Source organism: Pistacia vera, unplaced genomic scaffold (genome assembly GCF_008641045.1).
Source record: "Pistacia vera cultivar Batoury unplaced genomic scaffold, PisVer_v2 Contig512, whole genome shotgun sequence".
NCBI lineage: Eukaryota > Viridiplantae > Streptophyta > Magnoliopsida > Sapindales > Anacardiaceae > Pistacia > Pistacia vera.
In genome coordinates this window covers 41,836-53,348 of record NW_022196349.1, presented here as the reverse complement: position 1 = coordinate 53,348, position 11,513 = coordinate 41,836, and the positions used below count along the sequence as shown (strand labels likewise).

The window sequence follows — 11,513 nt, the reverse complement described above, 5'->3', positions numbered from 1 at the left end:
TCATTTTCTTTATATATGTAGCCTTGTAAACAATTCAATAATTGTTTTGGACTTCCCTAAACAATTCCATAATTGTTTTTGGATTTGTAAATAATTCCATAATTATTATGAAGTTGTTACACTTCTTTAAATAACAACATTGGATTAACATTTAATCACAATTAACAATTTAACTCTTAAATTGTTCACATAACAATTTAACTCTTAAATTGTTCACATAACAATTTAACCCTTAAATTGTTCATATGTTTACAGTTACAACCCATTATTAAATCTAATTTAATATAAAGAAAATGATTAATTATGAATTGGAATTCCATTTAATTCCAATTAGTAATTTAACTCTTAAATTATTCATAATAACTAATATAACCTTCCATTGAATCTAATTCAATGATAATAATATAAATAACTTTATTACCCTTGGTAGGTGCTAGCCAACCTTGGATAATCAACTCTCTTTGGCTATTTCTCAATTCTCCTTAATTTATATGTGTGATCTCTTAGGTTCACTATGGCCTAGCCATGAGCCCAATATCACAATCTATTTCGATATGTTTTGTCATAAATCTTTATGAACAAAACTCCCACTATTATGATAAGCATCTAGCAATGCTCTATAACCCCTAAGTCACAATGAAGATATACTTAAATGAACCATTTTATAATCATACACGTTGTACAATCAAATCGTTCTGCTGTCTAATCCCAATTAAGAATGGATTCATGGTATGTCAAAATCCTTATCTTAATTTTATATCAAATTGACAATCAATATATATGGAACGTGTCACCAAGAAACAACCTTTCAAGTAACATCTTATATACCCCAGCTGGAGATTTCCCTTTTCCAATGTATCTTGACATTTGTCTAGGAACTTGATATCAATCTATACCAAGTCAACTAATGGAGATCAAGGTTCTGACCAAGTTGATGTTCCCAAATATTCTCAAGATCCTTTGCAAGGAATTGGAGGTCCAATGACTAGGGCAAAGACAAAGAGGATGAAAGAGACTTTGCAAGGCTTGATCATGGAAGTGCAATACAAAGAGGCTGTACTAGAAAACTCTAAGACTAAATTCGAAGATTTCAAAGCTTCACTAAGGATGGCCTATTATCTTTTTATGCAAGGGGTAGATTTGAAAGATCAAGTTGGATGCAAGGATTAATTTAGGAATTACTTTTCGTTTATTTAATCTTGGGTTTTTTTTTATGTTTTAATTATCATTTGATTCTTTAGTCTTTTATTTATTCAAGGTTTATTTAGGCCCAATTCGCTTGTACTTAGGCCCAACCCATTTTTCAATTAGCTAGGGTTTTCTTTTAAGGTTTGTTGCTTATAAAAAGGGGCAGTTATGTTATTTTTTGGAGGACGGATTATTATCAATTGAAGTTTATTTCAGAAAGTTATTTGCTTTGCCTTCTTGTGCTCTTGATTGAATGCTTGAATCTCGACTTATCAAAGGGAGTGATTGTAGATGCAAAAACTCTACCATCATGAAAATAGGGTCTGATCCCATGAGGTTGAGGCCATTGACAATCCGCTAGACTTACACACATAAAAGGGCAAGCGTGAAGCTTCCGAAAAACACTAGGGTGGTGTTTGCTGTAGGCACTCCAACGCTCAAGTCAACAAGGCTGAAAGAGACTATTTGATAAGAATTAAGGAGATGAAAAATTACCAGGAGTCTTTTCGGAAGCTAGGATTACGATGGAGGCGTCGGGTTCTTAGGAGCAAAAACTTTAGGAGCAAATAGATGGTTTTGAGTAGTGTTGATTGACTATCGATCGGAGATTTTTTCTTAATGAGGGGGCAAACCTCTGTTTTTATAATGAACCCAAGGGGTTGGAATCCTAGTAGGACATTGAGTCCTCTTTTTTGGGAGATAATCCCTATCGAGAAAGAAATATGATTTCTTTCCCTTATCAGATTAAGTTTAATAGTTTAAATAAGATTTAGAATCTTAGTAGGATACTAAGTCCTATTTTGGGAGATAATCCCTATCATGAAAGAGATATGATATCTTGACCTTATCAGATTAAGTTTAATACTTTAAATAAGATTTGGAATCTTAGTAGGACATTATGTCCTATTTTGGGAGATAATCCCTATCATGAAAGAGATATGATTTCTTGACCTTATCAGATCAAGTTTAATAGTTTGAGTAAGATTTGGAATCTTAGTAGAAGAGGAAATAGAATGGGATTCTGATTTCCTATTTATAGACTGTTGCAAGCTAATGGGCTGAAACCCAGTTTAGCTCAACTTTTAGGATAGCCCAACTCATAGAGTGGGTAGTTCACAAGGTGATTTTAAGCATAGGCCCAATCGGGATTGGGTTGAGGCCTTGGGCCGTGACATGTTTATTTCATTATTGGGCCTCGTCAAGCCTAAGACGATTTTTTGCCCTAACAGTGATTAACCTTTTTGGCATCTCAAGATTAGGGTTTTAAGGACTTAGTTTCCTTAGGGTTCTAATTCGATCATCCTCAACACGTTCCTAGCAAAAGAACTTGTTCTTATTCCATCATTTGGTATCAGAGCTTTGGTTGCTGGAAACATGTTATTTATCTCCAACACTCTTTGTTTGCGTTCTTGATTCAAAAAGAAAAATTGAATTCGTCTTTTCATAGTTCTTCTACGTAAAAAAGAGGCTGAAAAAAAAAAAAAAAAAAAGGAGAACAAAGTGGCAATTTCGTGTTGTTAAGTTTCCCATTCTTGTTCTCTTTGTTAAGTATCCTATTTTTTGTTGAATTAGTTCCCTTTATTCTGTTCTAGTTTCCTTTTTATTTTGTTCTAGTTTCCCTTTATTTTTGTTCCATTGATTGTTTCAAGCATATACAAGGTTGTTTTGAGTATTTTGCTTTCTTAATCATTTTGCGTCAATTCTAGTAATTTCTTTCACATGTCTTTTGCTTCCTTTTAGAGTTTTCTTATTTTTCTTGGTTCTTTAGAGTCATCTTGGGTCTTTCTTTCTGTTCACTGTTTGCCTCAACTAAGTTTTTAAAGTTTTGATTTTTGAGATTGTCACCATCTAACCGGTTGCTTCTTGAGATTTGTTGAATTCTTTGATTCTGTTAAGAACATAAAGGGGCTGGCTTGGCTTTGAGTGGTAAAAGGCAAGAGAGATCATCATCAAGAAAAAGCCAAAATAGTGTGAAACACGAGTGATAACAATCTGATTTGAGTGCAAACACGTGAGGGAGTGTGTGAGGAACAACACCTTTTATTTTATTTAATTTTACAGGTTGAAACCATGAGTAAGGAAGGAGGAGAACCACAAGAGGTCGACATGAAATTCTTCATCAAGGCTGTTAATGACCAATTTAAATTGCTGAATGCGAGATTGAATGATTTGGAGTCCTCTTCCATTTCTAAATCACATAGAAGACATGAGTTCGATGAAGAAGACGAAGTTGATTCCAAAGTGGTAAGGACAAGTTATAAACGGGCCAAGAAGGTTGACTCCAAAGGAGATAACAATATAGGTAGTATAAAGATGGCAATTCCGACTTTTCAAGGAAAGAATGATCCTGAGCTATACTTGGAGTGGGAAAGAAAGGTTGAGCACGTATTTGATTGTCATAATTACTGAAAGGAGAAGAAAGTAAAGCTAGCAGCCGTGGAGTTTACAGATTATGCAGGTATATGGTGGGATCAATTGGTGATCAATAGGCGTAGGAATGGTGAGAGGCCTATTCAGTTATGGGAAGAGATGACGTTGGTGATGTGCAAGAGATTTATACCTAGCCATTACTATAGAGATTTATATAGGAAGCTGAAAGGGCTGGTTCAAGGTTCCATGAGTGTAGAGGATTATTATAAGGAGATAGAAATCGCCATGATTAGAGCAAACATAGAGGAAGATAGAGAAGCAACAATTGCTAGATTCATTGCCGGATTGAACAAGAAGATTGCTGACATGGTTGAGTTGCAACATTACGTAGAAATGGAGGAGCTACTACACAAAGCCGTTGAAGTGGAGAAGCAAATCAAGTCTAAAAGGTTTAGATCTGGTTCGTCCTCTAGGTCTCTGTGGAGATCAAATTGGAAGGACAACAAAGCTGCCTTCAGAACAAAAGAAGAAGCAAAGTCGAAGAATTTGGCTGTTGTTCCTAAAGATAAACCCAAAACTAAGACTTCTTACTAAGTCATGTGATATTGAGTATTTTAGGTGTCAAGGATTCGGACATATTACTTCCGAATGCCCAAACAAAAAGGTTATCGCTGTACGGGCAAATGGAGAAGTCGAAAGTGCTAGCTCAAGTGACGATGAGATGCCACCATTAGAGGATTGTTCTAATGTTAAAGTGGAAGAACCTGTGCATGGTGACTTACTTGTTACAAGGAGAGCCCTGAGCATACAGCCTAAGGATGAAGGAGATGAGGAGCAAAGTGAGCATATTTTTCACACAAGATGCCACATGAAGGATAAGGTATGTATGTTGATTATTGATAGTGGGAGTTGTACTAATGTTGCTAGTACTTTGTTGGTAGAAAATTTGAATTTGAAGTGGAAGAAGCATCCTAAACCGTACAAGCTACAATGGCTGAATGATTGTGGAGAAGTGAAGGTAAACAAGCAAGTTCGGGTTCCTTTTTCAATTGGCAAGTATGAGGATGGGGTTCTTTGTGATGTGGCACTGATTTATGTTGGTCATATATTGCTTGGCCGACCGTGGTAGTTTGACATGAGGGTGTCACATGATGGGTACAAAAATCGTTATTCTTTTGTAATGAACAACTGAAAAGTTGTATTAGCTCCTCTCAAACCTTTGCAAGCTTATAAGGACTAGATTAGGATAGCAAAAGAGGGCAAAATGAGAGAGAAACAACAGTGTGAGCAAGAGGAAATAGAAAGAGAGCAAGTGAGGTCGAGAGGAAAAATGGAGAGAAAAGCGAGCAAAAAGGAGAGAAAAGTGAGCAACATGGAGAGAAAAATAAAAGAATGAGTGTACTTGTTTAAAAACATGAGGTTAAGAGTGTAATGATGGCAAGGCAATATGTACTTGTACTTATGTACGAGGACATTTATCTTTCTACTAACGACTTTAACTCATCTTTGCCTAGTGTTGTCATGTCTTTATTGCAGGAATTTGAGGACCTATTTCCTGAGGAGATTCCCCATGGATTANTTGATGACCAATTTAAATTGCTGAATGCGAGATTGAATGATTTGGAGTCCTCTTCCACTTCTAAATCACATAGAAGACATGAGTTCGATGAAGAAGACGAAGTTGATTCCGAAGTGGAGAGAACAAGTTATAAACGGGCCAAGAAGGTTGACTCCAAATGAGATAACAATATAGGCAGTATAAAGATGGCAATTCCAACTTTTCAAGGAAGGAATGATCCTGAGCTATACTTCGAGTGGGAAAGAAAGGTTGAGCACGTATTTGATTGTCATAATTACTTAGAGGAGAAGAAAGTAAAGCTAGTAGCCGTGGAGTTTACAGATTATGCAGGTATATGGTGGGATCAATTGGTGATCAATAGGCGCAGGAATGGTGAGAGGCCTATTCGGTTATGGGAAGAGATGAAGTTGGTGATGCGCAAGAGATTTATACCTAGCCATTACTATAAAGATTTGTATAGGAAGTTGCAAGGGTTGGTTCAAGGTTCCATGAGTGTAGAGGATTATTATAAGGAGATAGAAATTGCCATGATTAGAGCAAACATAGAGGAAGACAGAGAAGCAACAATGGCTAGATTCATTGCCGAATTGAACAAGGAGATTGCTGACGTGGTTGAGTTGCAACATTACGTAGAAATAGAGGAGCTACTGCACAAAGCCGTTAAAGTGGAGAAGCAATTCAAGTCCAAAAGGTTCAGATCTGGTTCGTCCTCTAGGTCTCAATGGAGATCAAATTGGAAGGACAACAAAGCTGCCTTCAGAACAAAAGAAGAAGCAAAGTTGAAGAATTCGGTTGCTGTTCCTAAAGGTAAGCCCAAAACTAAAACTCTTACTAAGTCATGTGATATTAAATGTTTTAGGTGTCAAGGATTCGGACATATTGCTTCCGAACCCAAACAAAAAGGTTATGGTTGTACGAGCAAATGGAGAAGTCGAAAGTGCTAGCTCAAGTGACGATGAGATGCCACTATTAGAGGATAGTTCTGATGTTAAAGTGGAAGAACCTGTGCATGGTGACTTACTTGTTACAAGGAGATCCCTGAGTATACATCCTAAGGATGAAGGAGATGAGGAGCAACGTGAGCATATTTTTCACACAAGATGCCACATGAAGGATAAGGTATGTACGTTGATTATTGATAGTGGGAGTTGTACTAATGTTGCTAGTACTTTGTTGGTAGAAAAGTTGAATTTGAAGTGGAAGAAGCATCCTAAACCGTACAAGCTACAACGGATGAATGACTGTGGAGAAGTGAAGGTAAACAAGCAAGTTCGGGTTCCTTTTTCAATTAGCAAGTATAAGGATGGGGTTCTTTGTGATGTGGTACCAATGTATGCTGGTCATATATTGCTTGGCCGACCGTGGTAGTTTGACATGAGGGTGTCGTATGATGGGTACAAAAATCGTTATTCTTTTGTAATGAACAACCGAAAAGTTGTATTAGCTCCTCTCAAACCTTTGCAAGCTTATGAGGACTAGATTAGGATAGCAAGAGAGGCCAAAATGAGAGAGAAACAACAGTGTGAGAAGGAGGAAAATAGAAAGAGAGCAAGTGAGGTCAAGAGGAAAAATGGAGAGAAAAGTGAGCAAAAAGGAGAGAAAAGTGAGCAACATGGAGAGAAAAATAAAAGAATGAGTGTACTTGCTGAAAAACATGAGGTTAAGAGTGTAATGATGGCGAGGCAACAAGTACTTGTCCTTATGTACGAGGACATTTATCTTTCTACTAACGACTTTAACTCATCTTTGCCTAGTGTTGTCATGTCTTTATGGCAAGAATTTGAGGACCTATTTCCTGAGGAGATTCCCCATGGATTACCTCCTCTAAGAGGAATTGAGCATCAAATAGACTTCATACCTGGTTCTGCCATGCCAAATTGACCTGCTTATAGAGCTAATCCCAAGGAAATGAAGGAGATACAAAGGCAAGTGGATGAGCTGTTGCAAAAGAGATTTGTAAGGGAGAGTCTCAGCCCATGTTCGATTCCTTTCCTCTTAGTCCCAAAGAAAGATGGAACATGGCGCATGTGTATGGATTGTCGAGCTATTAACAAGATAACGGTAAAGTATAGACATCCTATCCCCAGATTAGATGATATGCTTGATGAATTGCATGGCTCTCAATTGTTTTCTAAAATTGATTAAAGAATGGCTATTATCATATTCGCATGAAAGAGACAGATGAATGGAAAACTGCATTTAAAACTAAATATGGATTGTATGAGTGGTTAGTAATGCCTTTCGGTTTAACTAATACACCTAGTACATTAATGAGGTTAATGAACCATGTCTTGCGTGCTTTCATAGGAAAATTTGTGGTAGTTTACTTTGATGATATTTTAGTTTATAGCAAAAATTTGGATGAACATGTGAAACACTTGCATGCTGTGTTTAGTGTGTTAAGGGAGCACCAATTGTATGCTAATCTTAAGAAGTGCATGTTTTGCATGGAATCTGTTGTGTTTCTTGGATTTGTTGTTAGTTCACAGGGTACTAGTGTTGATGAAGAAAAGGTGAGGGCCATAAGGGATTGGCCTACACCTAAGAATGCGAACGAGGTGAGAAGTTTCCATGGTTTAGCAAGTTTTTATTGAAGGTTTGTTAAAGATTTTAGTTCTATTTCTGCACCTTTGAATGAACTTGTTAAAAAGAATGTTGTTTTTAAGTGGGATGATGTGCATGATCGGGCTTTCAAAACTTTGAAAGATAAGCTAACTAATGCACCTTTGTTGTGTTTGCCTAACTTTGATAAAGCTTTTGAGATAGAATGTGATGCATCCGGGATTGGAATANTTTTAGTTCATATTATAAGCTTCATTTCCCATTTTGCCCTTGTCCTTCCTTGGAAATTCCATCTATATCCTTTGATTCTTTACAACTACACCCCCATTCAAACACAATCTCTACTAAATTTCCTTTCATTTTACTCCCAACTTTTCCTACTAATTAGGGGTAGAATGGTCATTGTGTCCCAAAAGAAGAATTCTCTAGAAAACTCAAGAATTTTTGTCCTAGGCTCGTCGCCGCGGCGAAACATTTTTCGTCGCCTCGGCGAAATAGGGCAGAACCTACCCGTAGTGTAACTTCTCCTCCTCGCCGCGGCGAAGCTTCTTCTTCGCCCCGGCGAAGATTGGATTTCCAACTTCACCAAAACTCAACCCATTTTCAAGGCAACAATTCAACAAACTCAACATACAAACTCAATTTAAGTTGAAACAATAAACTTTTAACTAATACAACAAATCTTAAATACGTACCTCAAGTGGGATATTACAGTTTCTTAGATTTGTTGTTAGTTCACAGGGTACTAGTGTTGATGAAGAAAAGGTAAGGGCAATAAGGGATTGGCCTACACCTTAGGATGCGAACAAGGTGAGAAGTTTCCATGGTTTAGCAAGTTTTTATCGAAGGTTTGTTAAAGATTTTAGTTCTATTGCTACACCTTTGAATGAACTTGTTAAAAAAAATGTTGTTTTTAAGTGGGATGATATGCATGATCGGGCTTTCAAAACTTTGAAAGATAAGCTAACTAATGCACCTTTGTTGTGTTTTCCTAACTTTGATAAAGCTTTTGAGATAGAATGTGATGCATCCGGGATTGGAATAGGAGTTGTTTTGATGCAGGATTCCAAACCAATTGCTTATTTTAGTGAAAAGCTAAGTGGGGCAGCGTTGAATTATCCTACTTACGACAAGGAGCTTTATGCATTAGTGAGAACTCTTCAAATATGGCAGCATTAGAACAAGTTGGCTCTAATACCAAATGATGGAATAGGAACAAGTTGTTTTGCTAGGAGCGTGTTGAGGATGATCGAATTAGAACCCTAAGGAAACTAAGTACTTAAAACCCTAATCTTGAGACGCCACAAAGGTTGATCACTCCCTTTGATAAGTCGAGATTCAAGCATTCAATCAAGAGCACAAGAAGGCAAAGCAAATAGCTTTCTGAAATAAACTTCTATTGATAATAATCTGTCCTCCAAAAAATAACATGGCTGCCCCTTTTTATAAGCAACAAACCCTGAAAGAAAACCCTGGCTAATTGAAAAACGGGTTGGGCCTAAGTACAAGCGAATTGGGCCTGATAAACCTTGAATAAATAAAAGACTAAAGAATCTAAGGATAATTAAAACAGAAAAAAAAAAAAGTCCAAGATTAAATAAATGAAAATTAATTCCTAAATTAATCCTTACATCCAACTTGATCTTCTGAATCTACCCCTTGCATAAAAAGATAATAGTCCATCCTTGGTGAAGCTTTGAAGTCTTCGAATTTAGTCTTAGAGTCTTCTAGTACAGCGTCTTTGTAATATTGCACTTCCATGATCAAGCCTTGCAAATCCTCTTTCATCATCTTTGTCTTTGCCCTAGTCATTGGACCGCCAATTCCTTGCAAAGGATCTTGAGAATATTTGGGAACATCAACTTGGTCAGCACCTTGATCTTCATTATCAACGGATCCCATCTTGATTATCACTTGTCCTCACACATAAATAACACATGGCCAAATCGGCTTATTAACACATGACATGATTAGCCTCGTGTTTATACACCATATGAACCATATGCGTTTATGCAGAATCCAACCATGATATCTCAGTAAAAACATGAGGTTAAGAGTGTAATGATGGCGAGGCAACAAGTACTTGTACTTATGTACAAGGATGTTTATCTTTCTACTAACGACCTTAACTCATGTTTGCCTAGTGTTGTCGTGTCTTTATTGCAGGAATTTGAGGACTTATTTCCTGAGGAGATTCCACATGGATTACCTCCTCTAATAGGAATTAAGCATCAAATAGACTTCATACCTAGTTCCGCCATACCAAATCGACATGCTTATAAAGCTAATCCCAATGAAACGAAGGAGATACAAAGGCAAGTGGATGAGCTGTTGCAAAAGGGATTTGTAAGTGAGAGTCTCAGCCCATGTTCGGTTCTTGTCCTTTTAGTCCCAAAGAAAGATAGAACATGGTGCATGTGTGTGGATTGCCGAGCTATTAACAAGATAACGGTAAAGTATAGACATCCTATCCCCATATTAGATGATATGCTTGATTAATTGCATGGCTCTCAGTTGTTTTCTAAAATTGATTTAAAGAATGTCTATTATCCGATTCACATGAAAGAGGGAGATGAATGGAAAACTGCATTTAAAACTAAATATGGATTGTATGAGTGGTTAGTAATGCCTTTCGATTTAACCAATGCACCTAGTACATTCATGAGGTTGATGAACCATGTCTTGTGTGCTTTCATGGGAAATTTTGTGGTAGTTTACTTTGATGATATTTTAGTTTATAGCAAAAATTTGGGTGAACATGTGAAACACTTGCATGTTGTGTTTAGTGTTGAGAGAGCACCAATTGTACGCTAATCTTAAGAAGTGCATGTTTTGCATGGAATCTGTTGTGTTTCTTGGATTTGTTGTTAGTTCGCAGGGTATTAGTGTTGATAAAGAAAAGGTAAGGGCAATAAGGGACTGGCCTACACCTAAGAATACGAACGAGGTGAGAAGTTTCCATGGGTTAGCAAGTTTTTATCGAAGGTTTGTTAAAGATTTTAGTTCTATTGCTGCACCTTTGAATGAACTTGTTAAAAGGAATGTTGTTTTTAAGTGGGATGATGTGCATGACCGGGCTTTCAAAACTTTGAAAGATAAGCTAACTTTGATAAAGCTTTTGAGATAGAATGTGATGCATCCATGATTGGAATAGGAGCTGTTTTGATGCAGGATTCCAAACCAATTGCTTATTTTAGTGAAAAGCTAAGTTGGGCAGCGTTGAATTATCCTACTTACGACAAGGAGCTTTATGCATTAGTGAGAACTCTTCAAACATGGCAGCATTACTTGTGGCCGAGGGAATTCATCATTCATTCTGATCATAAGAGCTTGAAGTTCTTGAAGACCCAAGGTAAGCTTAATAAAAGACATACTAAGTGGTTGGAGTTCATAGAAACGTTTCCTTACATAATCAAATACAAGCATGGGAAGGAAAACGTTATGGCTGATGCATTGTCTAGGAGGTACGTATTACTTACTTCATTGCAAACTAAATTNCATAAGTTTGGGGGTTGTAAAATGGTTGACACTTTGATTAGTGGTTGAAAAAGAAAGCGGAGATTGATGTAGCTCTTAGTGATTGCATGAGGAAAACCGAGTTCTTTTACTTTGTTTATCCTATCCTTTTCCTTGAAGCCCACTACCCAAGCCTAACGTTACAAGCTTGCAAAGACATTTTAATCCTTAGCGATGTCTAGTCCACATTAGTGGAGAGTAGTTCGATACTTAGGCTTATGGAGTCTACCACCATTTGATAAACTTTACATTTCTGCATAAAATAATTCGGGAAGTCGGAAGGTGGACTGAAGTGGGG

At 37.0% G+C, this 11,513-nt stretch overlaps 1 protein-coding gene across 1 annotated transcript; it reads left to right on the top strand.

Moving 5' to 3' along the window:
* The first annotated feature begins 3,258 nt into the window (after window positions 1-3,258).
* On the top strand, window positions 3,259-11,245 carry LOC116106329. The gene is given in 11 exon segments (XM_031392692.1): window positions 3,259-3,504; window positions 3,601-4,094; window positions 4,177-4,438; window positions 4,517-4,654; window positions 5,095-5,263; window positions 5,312-6,026; window positions 6,028-6,468; window positions 7,030-7,277; window positions 7,280-7,695; window positions 7,789-7,870; window positions 10,800-11,245. Coding segments are annotated over 11 exon segments (3,657 nt in total).
* Window positions 11,246-11,513: the final 268 nt, after the last annotated feature.